General features: G+C 41.2%; 2 protein-coding genes across 2 annotated transcripts; both read left to right on the top strand.

Annotated features, from left to right (window-relative positions):
• The first annotated feature begins 9,670 nt into the window (after positions 1-9,670).
• Positions 9,671-15,973, top strand: abi3b (ABI family, member 3b). Its single transcript, XM_071926816.2, has 9 exons — positions 9,671-10,074; positions 10,196-10,363; positions 10,978-11,157; positions 11,383-11,453; positions 11,677-11,760; positions 12,634-13,906; positions 14,761-14,825; positions 14,963-15,221; positions 15,453-15,973. Exons 1-6 carry the CDS (start codon positions 9,940-9,942, stop codon positions 13,094-13,096), a joined length of 1,101 nt encoding a protein of 366 aa, XP_071782917.2. The 5' UTR covers positions 9,671-9,939; the 3' UTR covers positions 13,097-13,906; positions 14,761-14,825; positions 14,963-15,221; positions 15,453-15,973.
• Positions 15,974-16,061: 88 nt separating this feature from the next.
• LOC144542987 (uncharacterized) lies at positions 16,062-18,500 on the top strand. Its single transcript, XM_078290897.1, has 3 exons — positions 16,062-17,110; positions 17,207-17,429; positions 17,978-18,500. Exons 1-3 carry the CDS (start codon positions 17,079-17,081, stop codon positions 18,191-18,193), a joined length of 471 nt encoding a protein of 156 aa, XP_078147023.1. The 5' UTR covers positions 16,062-17,078; the 3' UTR covers positions 18,194-18,500.
• The last annotated feature ends 328 nt before the right edge of the window (positions 18,501-18,828 follow it).

The following is an 18,828-nucleotide window of genomic DNA, read 5'->3' as shown; positions in this document are numbered from 1 at the left end:
TTATTTTATGCTACTGCATAATCATACCAGAAATGAGAGAGCTGTAATTTATATGTAAATAATATGCATCAAATTGGCAACATATGACGACAAAAATATTTGTATAATTTCTCTCTGATCTCAGCTGTAATAATCCAAAAATGTTAACAGGCTTAAAAAGACAATCTGTGCTCTTGGGGGCTCAGCAGCAGTTCATTTCCTTAAATAAATAATCTATGCAGGGTAATTTCAGCAAAAGTGGAATGTCACATAAAGTGGGACATCGTAAGGTTTTTGCATATATTTGTTGGACTGATCAGTGGAAGTCAATTACTGATACTGACCAATAGCAATGAAAACTTATGGGGGGGGGGGGGGGGGGGGCATACAATAAGGTCAACCTCCAAAACGCAACGTAAGACCAATGATATAACTTTATTTGTTTTGAGTCTATAAAACTATCATAAATACTATTAAATATTAAATATATGTTGTTGTACAATTATCAGCACTCGAGTCCTTGATAATGAACATTGTTGACTCAGACTCAGACAAAGGTTACACACTTGATCATCAGGTTGGGTAACAATACAGGCCAACACGGAGACACAGGCTGTGAAAATGTATCTTGCAACACAACCAGGATGAGGAAACATATCCGGCGGTGAGAATGTTGCTAGTCAAGTGATGAAGATGAAGATGAAGATGGTCCCACCACGTATTGTGTGCTTCACTTGGATTTTACATTAACTGCTGTGTAGTAGTGCCAAATGTAAAATATGTAGAAGGACTTAAATGTCTCTAACAAAACGTTCTGGCAAATGAAATCTGACACTCTACTGCTCAAAACTGCATAATTAGGAGCAGAAGGGACCGGTAGCTGCTCAAGTTCACTCAATGTCAGGCACCGTCCCATTCCAGGAAGGACGCAGTGTGACTGAATGAGGTCAAAAAGGTATGAGAATATTAAAAAGATTGATCTCATATTGCACAAGGACGGGCCCTTGAGTTTCAATGACTCCAAAAACTTCATGTTTCCAAAGATTTTTGTATTGAATTCGAATTTTGGATCGTAGATATTTTTTCCATTCAAGCAGCCTTCCAAGATAAACGAATCAGATCTTTAATCGAATGTGTCGACTCATGTGTCAGACGACTCGTATTTCCCAGGTCATACTGATGGCATGTTGATTTATAGCGGTTGGTGATAGTCATGTTCAAAGTCTTTGGAGGCCTTGATAATCCTCACAGCTCTACAGTAATTTTAATAGGGCTTTATGTAATGTCTAATGGTGATTCAATCCTTATCGTTCAACAAAGGTCTTTGAATTGAAATCTCATCCGAAACTGAACTTGGCTTTGATGAAGTGGCGCTGCTGCTGATAAGGTCTTCCATCTGGATCTGATAAAGATGTAAATCTAATGATGCTGACATTGTTGTTTTGTAGTCATTGGCCTCTAGAGAACTTAGAGACTTAGAGACTAACTTATACAGGCTACAAACTCATCGAGTCTATTATGTTTCTATGCAACAAACTGCATGCTCGTTTAAAAGTTTTATAAGTGATCAAACATCTAAAATAAGTGAATTAACACTGCAAATTTAAATCTTTATTTCTCAACAGAAGGGAGACTCCTCTTCTTGATGTGACAGTGTTGTGATTGTGTCACCAAAGGAATAGATAGACACTGGGTTCTTTATATCTCTGGTTCACAAGTACACAGACAGAGGCAGTTCAGGATCTTATTGTCAGTTTATTTCTCTTTTAGCAGCTGAAAAATCACTTAAAAAAAAGGAGTTGCAAAGCAGTCTCTTTAACAAGGAATGGGATGTCCCCGGCAATGTGAGTCTTTCTCCTTACGGTCTGTGCTTGTCGCCAGAATCTCCAGCACCTGCGGGTATGTCTTTTTCCTCCCGTTCCTTTTCCCAAAGAAAGGGCCAATCGAGGAGTTTCCCCAGTCTGTAATGGTCCGTCTGCTGCAGCTCCCCTTGCCAGGTTTCCTTCTGCCGTTTCTCTGTCTTACTCATCCTCCTCTCCTCCACACGAGTGAACACAGCAAAACTGTTCTTAGTTGCACCTTATGACAATTGTTGTGAGTCGATCCATCAGCTTGATCAGCGCACACATTCAATCCATTCAAGTCATTGGCCTTTGTCAGGTCAAGGTAGAAGGATTCATTATCCACAGTGAGACAGGGACTGACTGCTGTTAGGTGAGCAGTTCAGGCTCAGATAGAGTCCAGCCATTTGTTTTGTTTTTTATATTATTTAGCACAAAAGTGTAGTTCATACAAAATACCCATAATAAATATGAACAAAAGCAAACACACAACAAGTGATCAGGAAATCATGAAGAGCATGTGCAAGGAAGACCAAAGAAACCTTAAACAAACATTGTACATATTTCGTACAACGTAATATAGGCAATTCCGAAACAAAACCCCAATAAATAAATAAATAAATAAATGGGAAAATAAGTAAATGAATATGAAAAAGAAACAGAAAAAGAAAAGGAAAAGAAACATAGAAAAGCTAAGGAATAAAGAGAGAAGGCAGAACACAGTGGAAAAAGTATGTAATTAATTATACAAAAAAAAACATAAACAGCAGTATGACAGCTCAGTAAGCATGATAATTGTGAAATAAGTAGTGTTTGACAGTTTCTGTAAACAACACTTGTATATATTACTGCTTCAACATCCAGCCGCACTGTCACACACACACGACCCTCTGCCTCTGTCCAGCCAACAGAAACCTCAGATAGAGCCATCAAGCCATGTAGCAGATGTCTCCACAGCTCCAGTGTTCTCGTACACGCACTCGCTGATGTCTTTGGAAATGTGAGGCACGTGTCCGACATGTGAAGCGGCCGCAGCGGGGCGGTTACTGATTGACAGAGAATATCCAGGCTGCTCTGTGCTATCATCGCTCATTTCATGTGGGATAACCGCGCCGATAGAAACGGATTGGGCGGCGTGATCACTGAATGATCAGGGGCTGCATCAGTCCGAGTCGCTGAGACATTTCACACACTCCCACTTGTGGCTGAACATGCCTGGTTAAGATTGTAAAGTGTAAACAAAGACATTTGATGCCCGTGTTTCATGAGAAAAGCAAAGAAGCGGTGTAGGTGTGTGTGTGTGTTTTCTGTGTTTTCTCCATGAGACAAGAAGCATGCCACAAGTGTTTTAATCTGCTGTGCATCGTAAACGGATCAACAACAACAACAACAGGTTGAGAAAAGGGCGACAGGTGCCTCGAGCTGGTGACCATGGTGACTATTGGAATTGGGTCCAAAGTCGGGTTTACCTGAAGCCAATAAAACTGCAAACAAGAATTTTAGCAGCCAGCTTATTTTATGTGTTTGTGTCTATGTGTGTGTGTGTGTGTGTGTGTGTGTGTGTGTGTGTGTGTGTGTGTCCTGACAGTCTAGTTTTCCTGCAGACCCCAGCACCATAATTGAATTTGGCATTTCCGGTAATGGAAGTCTGTGAAGTGTGGAGAGGCTGTGATAGCCCAGAGCATCCAATCTTCACAGGTAAAAGAGGCATATGTTGCACACCATTGGACATGGATGCTGGTAGTGTGGTGTGTGTGTGTGTGTGTGTGTGTGTCTGTGTCTGTGTGTGTGTTTGTGTGTAGGTACCGTAGGGGTGTAAACTAGAAAAGGGGGTACTTGTTTGAAAGCTGTTGGGCAGAGTTAACACATGTTCAGATGTTCTGAAATCAGACTTGGTTCCAGAGCTGTGAGTGTGTGGCAGGAGCTGTAGGATATTGTTAAGTTCATTTTCTGATCAAGTGTTAAATGTTGCAGCTTCTTCTCCCATGCACTCAAATGTAATAAATACATTTCCTACTCTTCCAGTTTACAGAATAATCCAAGGGATTCACATTAAACAGCAGCATATGGTATCATGCATTATAATGTTTGTGAAAATGGCTTAAAATATCAAGGAGATAATATCAAAAGTAGCATCAGTTTTGGCCTATGTGAGATGATAAGGAGTGATTAAATGGTAGATGGACAGTAAGCTTCAGTTAACATTAGAAGGGCCAATGGATTTGGGACAAGAGACAAGACAACGAGCTATGGAAGGGGGAGAAATACAGCTATAACTAGCCTACTATTTTCTTGCATGATTTTGAAAATCTATCAACGCTGGTTTGTACAGACACAGAGGTACAGAGGTACATGTTGAAAGCCAAGATATTGAAATTCTTAAATTAAAAAACAGTAGTCAATTGACTGCAGTTTGGTCTTTCTAGTGTCACAGTACAGACAAAAACATCAATATCCTCTTCTGAATTGAGGGTGAAGTCTCATTTCTCATCCAGAGAGACCATTTCTCAATCAAATGGCTGGTTGCACACTCGGATAGCTCGGCTATAAAAACAAGACCATAAAACAGCAGTGCACCACGCTGCTCCTGCTGATACGCTGGTTGGGGGATCTGAATGCATCTCTAGCTTCTACTGGGGGGCGCGGTGATAAAATACGCTTTCATTCACTCACGAGAATGTTTCATTTTGTGGGAGAACTGTATTTCTATGTGATTTTACCGTAGCCTATAGTGTTAGTGATGGCACAGCTTTGACAAAACTGCTTACATGTTCTGTAACGGCAATTCGGAAAGAACAATTATAATATTCAAAAACGAATGCAATCAGTTCTTCTTGAGTGATGAGCAAGTGATAGGAAAGAAATACGACTGTTAAAGAGGTCCTGGATATACAGTATATATACTGAATTTATTACTGAACACATTTCACAACAGATAGGAAACTGTAGAAACTGTAATTGACCTTTCCTGTATTGACATGCCAGAAGATAAAGTGAGCCTCATAACAAAGTAATCAGCATGATTGTGGAATAATGATTGAACAGGTAATTGATGGTTACAAAACCTTGAAGACAATGACGTGACGGCTGAGGTCAGCGAGCGTACAGAGAGGCCGGACAGCAAACCTCAGGACTATTTTCCATGGAAGGTAAGAATAGACTGTGATCTCTCTCCTCAGCTGCAGCAGTAGATCTCTACAGTATATCTCATTATTAGGCCATGCTCATTCAAATCTGGGTGTAGTGTGTTGAATCACGCTGGCGTCTTCGTGTGTATACATTACCAGCTATATTAAATCATGCAGAACAACAAACGCTACGAGAGGAATTGCATCCATTTGTCATTGCCAGAGGCTACTGAGAAAGTTTATTGTATGTATTTATGTGAGTCCTCAACAATGCATGGGGGAAGCTCTATGGAAATAAAAATGGCATAGAGCTTCCCCCATGCATTGTTAAGGACTCACATAAAATCTCTGATAAGGCCGAAATGCTTGGTTGTTTTAATGAGCATTTCATTGCCTCTGGTTCCTTGTTCGACTCTCTCAACATTGCCCATGGAAATTCCCCTGCTGTTTGTTCTGACGGTCATGTTACGGTGGGTCAAGCCTTTAGTTTTAGTCCGGTTACAGTCTCAGAGGTGCGTAAAGCCCTCAAACTTTTAGACACTAGAAAATCGGCAGGTCCTGATAACCTGGAGCCTTACTTTTTAAAGCTAGCAGCTGATTTTATCGCACCACCTTTGACACATCTTTTTAATCTCTCCCTGGACACAAACAAAATTCCACATATATGGAAATCTGCTTTTGTTCTTCCCCTGTTGAAAGGGGGTGACCCTACTGTCCTAAACAACTATAGGCCCATCTCCAAATTGTCTGTCCTGGTTAAGGAATTCCTTGTGAGTGAACAACTGAAAGAGTTCTTATCCACTAACAACAGTTTATCTGATTTTCAATCAGGTTTTAGGAAAAAACACAGCACAGTGACAGCGGGTTTAAAAGTAGTAAATGATTTTATTGAATCTTTAGATAACAAGCAACATTGTGCAGCCCTTTTCATTGATTTATCTAAGGCTTTTGATACTGTGGATCATGCAATACTGATGCAAAGACTTATCAGTGTAGGACTGTCAGAACAAACTGTCTGTTGGTTTAAAAATTATCTACCAGGCAGATCTCAGTGCGTGCAGGCAGAAGGTATCACTTCTAGCTCCCTTGGTGTATCCAAGGGCGTGCCACAGGGATCGGTCCTGGGACCACTACTATTCATTATATATATCAACAGTCTCGTTCAAAATGTTTCCAACGCAAATTTCCACTTTTATGCCGATGATACTGTGATATACTGCTCTGCGTCTACACCAAACCAGGCTCTCTGTCAGCTACAACTTGCTTTTAATACTGTACAACGTACCCTGTGTGACTTAAAACTTGTTTTGAATGCCGACAAATCAAAACTCATGATGTTTTCGAATGCAAAATCCAAGCCACTGAACCTCCCATCTATCACCACTTTTCAGGCCTCTGAGATTGAGTCTGTATCTCAATACAAGTATCTAGGAATTGTAATTGATGATTCTCTCTCATTTAAGCCTCACATTCAGCAACTGGTGAAAAAACTGAAGTTGAAATTGGGTTTTTATTTTAGAAACAAGTCTTGCTTCTCCTTCGAGGTCAAAAGGAGACTTGTTGCTGCCACCTTTATGTCTGTGCTGGACTATGGCGATGTTATATACATGCATGCATCTTCGCAATGCCTACACACGCTGGATACTGTCTACCATGGAGCACTGAGATTTATTACAAATTTTAAAGCCCTTACTCACCATTGCTCTTTGTATGCTCGGGTTGGATGGTCTGCCTTGTCCACCCGCAGACTTAACCATTGGCACATCCTTATTTATAAGGCTATTCTTGGTCTGCTTCCATCTTACCTACGGATCTACATCCTTCAAAAAAGTATGGGAAGTTATTGTCTTCGCTCCCAGGACTTATTCCTACTAACTGTCCCTAAAGTCCGTACTGAACTGGGAAAAAGGGCGTTTAGGTATGCTGCTCCCTCTGCTTGGAATCAGTTGCAAAATTACCTGAATCTTCGGGAGCTGGTCTCACTGGATGCATTTAAAGTGTTTCTAAATGACTTGGAAGCAAACACATCTGGCTGTAGATGTTTTGAATGTTGATGAAATGTGTTCTTTGTTTTCATTCTAAATTGTTATATGTTTGTTTTATGTCTGCAACCGTGTAACTGTGCTGCTGCCTGTCTTGGCCAGGACACTCTTGAAAAAGAGATTTTTAATCTCAATGAGACTCCACTCCTGGTTAAATAAAGGTTAAATAAAAATGTAAAAAAAATTGCTGCTCAGTAGAACACACCACGATCAAGGAAAAATGAAAGCATTTTGTGGATGTGCAGCAAATCAGTTTGAGTCAGTTTCTTCATACAAAAAAACTATGTGTCTGTTCAGTGTAAGAAAACTGTAAAAGGCTGTAAAGATACAAAACTTGTCTGGTGTTGTGGCGTTGTTAATGAACAATCCCCTTTTACTGTAGGCACATGGCACATGGCACATGGCACATGGCAATCACAATCTCCATTCTCACTTTTCCATTTTATGACTTTCCACTGCTGAACCTAATCAAATTATATGATATCTACTTATATGACTTTTAACAAAATATTACGGTGCTGCTGGTGATGCACAATAAAGAAATAAAAAACGCATTGCAGAAGCTCTTATCTCTTATCAACAGACAAAGACCCTGATGATTCTGTAATATGAGCTATAAACAAAGTCACTGATAACGGCACATAACAGAAAGACACTATAACTTTATCAAATGTCTATTAAGTCAAAGGGATAGATTAGATTACATTCAAAGGAGGATAGAGGTCAAATATTTATCTCTCAAAATCAGACCTGAGTTAAAAAAAATATATATACAGTATATATGCAAATAACACTTGGTGTTTGTTTTAATGTTCTTGGACTACAAGACGGAGGGAGGGTTTGCCACATAGGACAATTCAATGAGTGTTAAAACAATTTAAAAAGCCATTTGTGTTTACATTTCTGTGATTGACAGCTTATATAACACTGTCTGAATTGTCCTGAGGCAACAAGGGAAGTTCACCGGTTCCGATCACTGGAAAGACGGGGCAAAATGTGGATGGAGAAGCTGCATGAGTTAAAACTCTCACCTGCCATTGTGGTGCCTTTGAGCAAGGCACTTACCCCCAGCTGTGCAAGTGGAGCCAACAGCAGAAGACTGTGTTTACACCGGGCGTCTCCCAGGCCTCAGTGTCTCCTCCCTGGATAAATAATGGGGAAAAATGAGTATGGAAAATAGCTACCAAGGAGCAAATTCTATTCTAACCAGGTTTGTTGTCTACACAGCAGGAGTGCAGACCTTATAAGCCTATTATAACTCACTTTTTTAGACTTACTTTTAATACCTGATTGATTGCTTTTATGTTCTTTTGTTTTTACATTTGCGGGTCTCTTGTTTTAATTCCATTCTTACTTTCTGTTGTTTTCCTGATTGTTAATCTGATGTCTTTGTAAAGCACTTTGTAACTCTGTTTTTAATAAGTGCTATATAAATAAAGGCATTATTATTATTATTATTATTAAAGTCAATGCGGATGGGCATATCATTAAGCCATGGTTCTGCTCATCTGGGTTAAACATTTCACAAAACAAATTTCCATATTTCAAAGGGGATCTTCATCCATTTTATGCAGCACACAGAACACACCCCACATTACAACATTATACAGTTGTTAGACTGTAAAGTGATTTGCAAAACATTTCTAAACAACACCCCACACACGTGTTGGCTGCAAAAGTTTTGGTGCATAATTTGAATAATCAGGTGTGCTTTAATTGTCATTGAGAACATTATCAAGGATATTGATATTGTTGTCCACATCTAACTTATCAGACACACTTTCACTAAAGCTGGGTGAGTTCCTGCTGCTGGGCTGTTTGCTGTAAGCATGGCAGGAAGAACAGTACAATACACAGGAAGAGACACCCTGAATGTCCTCTAAGCCGTATCATTCTGAAAATCATCGCTGAATAACAATACGCAATACACATAATGTGAGCGCATGAATTCCACGCACACACTGTCTCCAACTGAGAGGAACCTCTCAAGAAATCTGTAGTCAGGGCACTGCGAAATCACACACACACACACACACACACACACACACACACACACACACACACACACATACATACACACACACAAAGCGTGTCTGTGTTTCAGGGTTGTGGGCTGATGGGACAACACTCATCTAGTACTGCATCCCATAACGGCTGACTCCAGGCCAGACAGGGAGCAGGCACATACACATTTATGTACACACACACACACACACACACACACAAACACAAACACACAGTCAAGGATGTTGTGCCATTCAGCTGTTTATACAGGATATCCTTAACAATACAATGGATTTTTGACTTGGTTGAGCATTCTGTAGTTATAATATTATAATGTTCCATTTAGGCATTATCTGGCTGATGCTTTGTTTATTTAATGCTGGATTGTATCTGTAGGCATTTCACTGCTTGGGTCTGTACGGAGAAAACTGAGCATGAGTCTTACGTCATCATCATCATCATCATCATCAATAGTGCAGATCGCAGTAAGGAAGGACCCACTGATGAACAGATCTTATCAGTTCCACTTTCTTTTCTCTGGACTCCACTGACCTCTAGTGGTCTTAATAAAGAATGCAAGTGGGTGTAAGTCACGTCTGCGTGTTCAGGCTCGTGTGAAGTTGACTTTATGTTTACTATGTCTCATATCGGACCAGGTTTCAGTGTGACACGGCAGCCCACGGAATCCCGGTGTAAAATACCATGTCACCTGTGTTCACTTCAGAGTTAGGTGCCTGTTCTCCACAGTCGGTGGGTGTGTAGCTCGTGCCGCCCTGCCCCGGGACCAGCAGCTCACCTGAGACGCTGCAAATCTTTAGCCTGCGGTTATTCCGCGTTCAGCGCCGACCAGCCCCTCCCTGCCTGCCTCGACTGACAGCTCCCAGAAACTTCTACATCCTCCTCCAAAGAAGGATTTAAAAAAGCTTTTGGTACCGAAGGCAGAAAATGACGGACCAAAAGAAGTTTTCAGAGGTTATTACTCAGATATTTCAGGAAGCGCCAGCTGCCAGGAAGGGGCTCGCTGACAACCAGAGCAACCTGCTCCAAGTGGCAGAATACTGCGAGAACAACTATGTTCAGGTGAGTAACCCGAGGGACCCAGCAACTGGGCTGTAACGGTGCAACTTGGTGAGAGTTTTAGATTTGAGATTTTTCAATCCTGTTGCAACATCCAATACCTATTCCTGTTGAAATCCTAAAGGCAGAGGATCCAGCAAAGGCTCTCGAAGAATCCAAGGCTTTGGCGACCCAGGCGCTGGCCAGTGTAACCTACCAGATCAACAGCCTGGCCACCACCGTCCTGAGGCTGCTGGACTCACAGGCCATGCAGGTCAAAGACATGGAGTCCTCCATCAACCTCCTCTCACTGGTGAGCAGTACTTCTTAAAACAAAACTGCCATATATTCTTTAAAGGGGCAAAGTACACCTGAGCTCTATTTTGTCCCACCCATTGATTCAACTGATTCCCCAATAAAGATCTTCACCAACGTCATTACTGTAGCTTACTGCATAGCTGGCTGTAATGCCTTGCTTTGATTTTAAGTCCTTAAAAGTCTTTATTCATTGTATAAAATAACATATTAACTTGGAAACGTATTCACTTGAAAACTGCTTTCTTAAGTTCCATAAGTGTGCTGCAGGTAACATCACTTGATGTAAACTCAAAATCAAATGAACAACATTACAGGAGTTTTAAATCATGTTTTTTAGTGGTGTGCCCCTTTAAATAAAATTTTAGCCAATATCTTAGTTTACTGTATTTTTTCACTTGCAGGTCACCTACTGTAACTCATACAGTAGGCCTTCAATCTGTGGTCATTTTGCTCTATGCATGTTACTTGTTTCATACCGTCCTTTTATAAGAAAGGCATTCTCAAGAATTAAACATTAACAGCTGATATTTGCATGACAGATTGTAGAAATGAACTGAAAATGGAGTTGCTGTGTGGATTATGGCGGTTAAATGCTGTACTCCCAACCAGGCTGTAGCTATCCACCAGGAGAAGGTGGCCAGGAGAGAGATTGGAGTTTTCACTACTCCCAAGAAGAGGCCCCGTACCAAGCTGATGGCCCTACCTAAATCAGGCAAGGAGCCAGAGGGACGCTACTCAAGAGTGCCCATATCATTCTCCATCCTGGACTCCGTCGGACACTGCTTTCAGGTGAGGATGAAGTCAGATACTAGTGCAGCTTATTTTGCAGCAAGCCAAAGTTTAAATCCGCATGTTTTCCAATTATTTCCCACTGGATTAAGGATCTATAGCACAATACATTCTCCTCTTTCCATGGTGTAGTCCCTTGGTGTCAAGTGTGATGTATGGCTGACTGTGGTGTAGTGATAGATTATGCCATCTGTTTGTTTGCCTCGTTTCATCTTCTCTCCCCAGGTCACTGTGCAGGAGTCAAGAAAAAGAGCGGGAACCACAGACAGCATACAGAGTGTTGGGAACAGCTCAGTGTATGTAGACCTACTGCCTTCTTTCTCCCTGTTAGGAAGACAATCATCGTACTTTCACCACCTGGACCCCATATGATTATGATATGGGGATATTATCTAAATGCACAATGTCTGATCTTGTTTGAAAAGTTTCTGCTTGATGAACTCATATTAATTGACTTTTGCTGAAGCGTAAGGTTGAGGTTTCCTAATAACGTTTCACTCATTGTTGTCATTTCATCAGTCGAGGCCCAGAGCCGGTGGAGTGCCCCGTCGCTCCTCCCACGCTGCCTGGGGAACCAACATCCAGCCTCAGTGACCGTTTTGGGTAAGACTTCCTCCTCTTGGGGCATCCTGGTGGATTAGTGGTCTAGGGCGCGTACCATGTAACTGTCCTGGGTTTGAATCCGGCCCAGGACCTTTGTCGCATGTCATAATTCCTCCCCCTCTCGCTCTCTCCTAATCTTTCCTGTCTATCTCTACTATAAAAACTATCAAAATGAAGGCAAAAGCCCAGAAAAATCATCTTTCAAAGACTTGCTCCTCTTTGCTTGAGCAGGGTTGTGTATACTTTAAAGAAGCGTTTAGTAAGCTATAACTTTTATCAGCCTCCAACCACGACTGAGGAATTGCAACAACATCGACAGGCCTCTGGCACAGCTTACGGCGGCCGGTAATTGACATAAATAATGAAGTTACATTTTCAAAAATAGAGATGAGTAACCTGGCTAATTAGAGCAAAGATCAACAGGAATGTAAAGTGAAGAGGTGATATATAATCGTGTAAAATACTGTAATAATAATCCTGCTTTATGGCTTTTGTCAGTTGCTTTTTTGGCTTGAGAACAACCGTCCTCCGTGGCTGAGCACATAAAAATTCAAGTAGTTTTTGTTCCAAAACAGAGTACGGTCCAGAAAGTGAAAGCCAGAAATCTCATCACCCAGAGAAGTAATCTTTGAATCATTGGTATTGATCAACAATCCTATCAAACCCTTCCAGATATGGTCATTTTGTGCTATGGGACAGTAAAAATCTCACTTATTGCCCCATTACTGTAAGACCTGTGCTAAAATGCAGCATTGACAATTAAAGAGCTGCAATCACACTTTGTAACAGTAAAGTTGAATCACTCTCTGCGATGATAGTTTCATTACTGCTCATAACTGTCGATGGTGCATTTTGCTTTTCTCTTTCATCCAGATCCAATCTCGGCATCGCTGTGCCCCCACCGTCAGTTCCCACCATGCCGAGCTTCTCCAACCTAACCACCGACTGCCCGCCGCCCCCTCCTCCTCCAGCTGCTTTGGACCCCGGCATGCCTCCGCCTCCACCTCCTCCCTCCTCCATGGACGCTGGCCTGCCCCCCCCTCCGCCTTCCTCGACCTCACCCGCAAGTCTCCCCCCGCCTCCCCCTCCGCCGCCCGTCACCTCGCCCAACGGCATCCTCCCGCCTCCACCCCCGCCCGCATCAGGAGGCGCCCCCCCTCCTCCTCCTTCTCCTCCACCCCCTCTGGCATCAGGAGGTGCCCCCCCCCCTCCTCCTCCTCCACCCCCTCCCGCATCAGGAGCAGCACCCCCTCCTCCACCACCACCCCCTCCCGCATCAGGAGCAGCACCCCCTCCTCCACCGCCTCCACCTCCACCACCTCCTCTCCTACATTAATGACCATGACAGCGCATGTTAATTGCATCATTTACTCCTATAGAGAGAATGCAGATTTACTGTAATGCTTGCCGTTCACATTGTGGGCTTGGTTGCTGGGTTGGCCATGAAATGGATGTGTAATGTGTGTGCATGCATGTGAAATATTTGGGTGAGTCTGGGGCTGTTGTGAGATCAGTGTTGAGTATAAATAAAAGAAGCTTGAAAAGGTGTGTGTGTGGTACGGTTTCATCTGTGAGTGTTGTTGCATGGTACAGTATGAGCGTCGACACATCCATTCAAGCCTCAGATGATATTTCTAGGACAGAAAATCCTCCTTCAAAGGGAAGCATTCCTATGCATAGAGAGCAGCTGTAGAAGTGCTTTCAACATGTTTCGACACCTTGACTCGCATTCCTGAGCTACAAGCTGCAACAGGGATTCCTCCGTTTCCCTGTTATCCTCTCCTTTTCCTGTAATATCACTTCCCTTCCGTATTTCATCTGTATTTGTTTTGCTCATTACTGTGCGTCATAATCTGTGTTCTTTCCATTAGAGTCTTCTTTACAGCTAATAAATGCCTAGTCCTAGACCTTTTGCCCAACACCAGCTCCTGCCATTCTGCTGCAAGTGTTGAATGCAGAGTCAAAGACGATAAGTTGTTTGCGTCACTGACTAACCCTGGTAGGTTCTGCGACTTTAAACAGGTCACTGAGGCTATAAAATGTCTCATGCGTATTCCTATTGAGATAGGAAAGTCTTGACCTGACCTGAAGACGACTCACAAGTCAACAGTTACACTTACCTGCGCTACACGGCTTGTACTTCAAGGTAAGCTGTCTTTTCAGCATCAAAAGGTGTTTGATGTCAGTAATTATTCATGGGCAGCTTATCAAACCGCATCAAGTCATTTTCTTTGCTGGTTTATATTTGATTCTGTTCGACTGACTCGTAAGTGAGGCCTGAAACAGAAGGCCCAGTATCATTCATTCGGCTGTCAAAAATGTCGCGTTTGATGATGAGTGCCGTATTGTTGATTAGAGGAGACCCAGTTTGCTGCTGCCTGTCATTGTTTCCTCCTTTTAATCTGGTAGAATTCAGTTTTATAATTTTTATGTACGGTTTACAGCTATGACTGCTTTAACTTTGAACTGTAGTGATAAGCAGCCCGGTCACTCGCTGTGTTTATGCTCCACATTACTCCGTTCAAAGTTTGCGTAGGATCAAATTACAGAGATGGAATGAACCCTTTCTGAAATTCTTGACAATTAAGCCTGATTTTGCTTGTTTTTGTCTCAAAAGAGAAATAAATGGGGAGGTATTGTGTACTTCTAAATGTTAGGTCATGTCTGTTCATGCTAATCTATGAGTAAGAACAGCTCAAAGTGAACTGTGTTGGACAGTTAGGACTTCCTGGATAATCTCATTTTGGACATTATGCAACTCTCACACATATTTAAAGGTGCCTTAGAAATATCCTGATTATTTCTGTGTGAGTTGGACACCAGGAGATATAAAGAGGTCTGGAGAGAGCTAGCTTTGATCTGTCCATATATGACTGGGTTGCAAAATTGAGCATTAAATTGAGCTGAATTGAACAGTAAAATAGAGGAACAGTGCTCATGTGACAAAATCAAATTCTGGCTTTTTTAATGACAAAGCTTCTACTTCATCATTTCCCCCAGGTGTGAAACCTTAAACCTGATTTAAAAAAAAAAACTGTCATGGTCATTTATTATCCTACTATTGAGTAAGTATTTCCCATCTTCTCCTCTCTTCTCATTTTACCTTTTACTTCACTTACTGTGCACCTCATCTAGTTTACAGTATCCTGCACATATTTTAGTTCTGCCATTTTTAAACAAATACCTCTATTCTCAATTTCAGGATTCCCGTATTGCTTTTAGGTATAGTTCTATGGATCGTTTGTTGCCATTATGCAAAGAGACGCAGGCAAGAGGAAAACTGGCCCCCCATGCCCACTAACTCCTCACCACCTGTATATGTCATCCCCATATATGAAGAGGTGCAGGAGGAAGAGGAGGATGACGAAGTAATGGTCATAGATGAAGATTATTTTCAGCCTCCCTACAGTGCGCCTCCCATGTACATCTCAGGAAATGTCAATCCACCACCACCATATGGGGTACAGCACTATGTATACACATTCAGTAGATATTTCATGATGATGATGATGCCATTATGTTATATAGATGGTTGGTTCAGGGTTTCTTTTGAAAATGTCTTATCAGGTGTCAGATTTTAGAGGTTTTATCATCAGCAACTGAGACTAAAAACACTGAGAGAGCAAAGATTTTACAGAATATTCCAGTTTTATTCTCTGTAAATAATTCCCTGTAAATATTCTCTGTTCCAGTTTGAACCGCCACCGTACGCAGACCCACCTCCGGCATACACAGACCTTCCAGCTTATTCAGAGCGTGTCTGATCCTCCCTCTCTTGCTTCCCCTCAAACACCCTCCAGCATTCAGGCCCCAGTTACCCAAAGAAACATATTTTTCGCAGGGAAGGTTACAGGAACTCAAGTGTACGACTTGTAGTACAGATGTGTACTGATGTTTTATTTTATTTTGGGATCTTTATGATGACTTTTTACTGTAAACAATCCACTTTGTGCAGTACATGAATATCATTATTTAATTGGCAGCACTCGCAAAGATCCAAAGGAAACCCCATTAAAACCCGACAAATCTGTTTCTAAATGTTCATAATATCATCATAATGTTGACTTTTTCACAGCTCAAAGGAGTAAAAATATTTGAGTAACTATGCACTTTCAGTTTACACGTTTTAACAATATTGTGGTCATTTTATAGGCTATGATGTAAATATTGTTCTGTTTTATATTAATGAATCAAAATGAAATCAAATGAAAATGCCCTTAAGCTGTGTCCAGTTTTGTTTTTGTGGAAAGCAAGATAGGAAGACAGCTTTTATGAAAAAAAAAAAAAAAAAAAGAAACAGAACAAGAGTGGTCTAAGTATTGACCCCTGAGGAACCCCAGTGTTGATGGCTCACAACACAGTGAGCTGGGAAGAAATGAAAAACATTTAGTGTGATGGTCGATTCCTTTCAGTGCACAAAAGTAATGTGCAGAACAGAGAACACACCTGTAAGTGCTGTGTCTTTAAATAAGACAACGACGCTGTAAAAGCAGTTCATCTTGTGCACTTCCTTTGTGACACATGATCCTTGAGAGCGGCCCGCAGGTCAGGACAATTTCTGTAGCTATTGGGATCTTAAAAAAGGTAAGACTGACCCCACTATAATCAATATAATAGGTAGCCAATTATTGTCTAATTCTGTGTCAACAGTGTGGCATGTGTTAGAATCATGTGAATTCAAAAGATTTAGTTTACTTTGGAGTTTGGATAAGACAGATTTATAACATGAAGGTCCAACTTCAGTCGTTAAACAGTATACCGATCTTCCAAGCTCACAGCGTCTTCATTTAACAATTCTAAACATAAATTGGAAGTAACTTTTAAAGGTTTTTAACGTGACATTAGTTTTATAGTTAAATAACACTGTACAGCAGGTGCAGTAGATGAGGTCATGAGATTCCTGGAACCCCTGTGATTGGGCAATCAGCACCCAATTAGTCTCTTATTATTGTTCCAGTTGATTTGTATTGATTGTTGGAGCAATTTAATACTGAAACATTATCGTATCCTGTGACGTCAGGTCACACCCATTTGTTGATCTGCGTCAGTTACAATGTCCAAAGTCTGCTGAATTTCTACTCTGAAAAGATGGTGTGAGTATATAGTTAGGTCTTATTGTAAATACAATAATTCTGATACATAATTAATTGGCTCATCTGTCAGTATAACAGTTGCTGAATTAAAATGTAAACCAAGGACAGTAAAATGCTTCCCATTCTTTTTTGTTAGGAATGTCATTAAACTCATCTGCTGCACCAGATGTTCTTATAATTCTTCTTTTCTCACAGTAATGTCAGCAGCCTGTCTTAATTCCAGCCATGACATCGCTAGGGAATATCTTTGGATATATGTGAGTATGGTCAAAGAACGCATCTCAAAATGTCCTCTACCATACTGTAAGATGGGAACTGGCGAGACCTGAGACTTGTTTGCACCATATTCCCAGATTCCCTGCCCTGGTGGTGTCCATAGCTGTGGTCCTGCTCTGCTTCTATTTGCACGTCAAGAGGAAAAGAGCATTACAAGACATCACCGTGCCAACGCAACATGACCGCTCCTCCTCCATCCAGGTCATTCCTTTGTCTGGAAGACAGGAAGAAGTGGACAGACACACCAACAGACTCCCGCCTCCCTACAGCACTGTAGACCTCCCACCACCGTACTCACTGGTGCGCTCGCCCCTGCTGCACCCACTGCCACCACATCTCTTTAATGCACACAAGTTTAAACTATTTCTATATTATTCATAAATGTCCCATTCTAAATTCTATTCTCTTTTGTCTGTTTTGACCTTTGCACTCCTTACTATTGGTGTTCATTTAACTCTGAGAGTGTAAAAATCAACTATACCTGTGTTTATGTAAGTAGACACTCATCATAGGTAATTCAACGCTTTTAGATAGCTTTGAACAGCTGACCCAGAGCCATACAAAAACAACTAAAAAGTAATTGTCACAGAAAAATGAACACTTATTAACACTAGAAAATTTGTTGTGTTGCTTCTAATGTTGGTAATCTAAGGATTGAAGCTTATCTAGCTGATGCACTTATTCTAAGTTGCTCTGGATAAGTGTGTCCGATAAGTATGCCAAAAATGTAAATGTAAATATCATCTGGAATATAGGGGGTTAGAGTACAAAACACTGTCTACCAGATTTAAGAAGTGACTCCAGGTTAAATACTGTTTGTTGTTACTTTGAACTTCTCTCTCATGCAGTTTGACCCCAAGCTGTGGAGCGCTTGGCCAGGAGGCCCGCCGCCCGCCTACGAGATGTATCCCATCACCCTGCCGCTGGAACCCCATCACTGGTCGACACCCGAAGGCCCTCCGCCTCCGCCTCCGCCCCCCCGACCCCCACCGCCACCCCCACCCTCCACGCTCCCTCGGCCCCAGAGTTCACCACCGGCACCCACAGTCCAAAATCCACACTAATTCTCACCAAACTTGGAGAATGGATGCACCTTGTGTTCATATTTTGAAAAAGAGTATTAACGTAAATTATGTCATTTTTATATAATATTGTGTGATTTTAATAAAAAATAAAGTTGCCTGGATAGTGAGTGTTGACAATGAAGCAATATTCTAAACATTTTCATTTTTAATACATTTTCATATGAACATCAAAATTACAGTGCTCGGTAGTTGTTCAACTACATCTACACACTGGCAGAATCATCAAAGCACCAAGTGTTTCTCTATGTTATAGTATACTCTTTGTTACAATACAATATTTACAAGTTTGAGGGAAAATAAAATAAATATTCAAATAAGTTGCGAGTATTGTTTTTGTTTCTTTTTCTAAGAAGGAACATGTACAGTGATAGTAGTGAAATGTTCCATGATGAAAAAATATAGTGTTTCCTTGGCTTTTTAACCATGTTAAGGCAAAAGTAAGTATGAATTAGAAGCCACTGATATATATTTTACTATTTATACATCAAAAATAACAAAAATGTGACTATTTCCATCAATTGTCCATATACAGTGAAGTGTAACATGTTACAGCAACTTGTAAAACACAAACTTGTGTTAAGTTAAGTACTATCAGCCTTCATTATACAGTATGT

Source organism: Centroberyx gerrardi, chromosome 20, assembly GCF_048128805.1.
Source record: "Centroberyx gerrardi isolate f3 chromosome 20, fCenGer3.hap1.cur.20231027, whole genome shotgun sequence".
Taxonomy (NCBI): domain Eukaryota; kingdom Metazoa; phylum Chordata; class Actinopteri; order Beryciformes; family Berycidae; genus Centroberyx; species Centroberyx gerrardi.
This window is presented reverse-complemented; position numbering and strand designations above follow the sequence as displayed.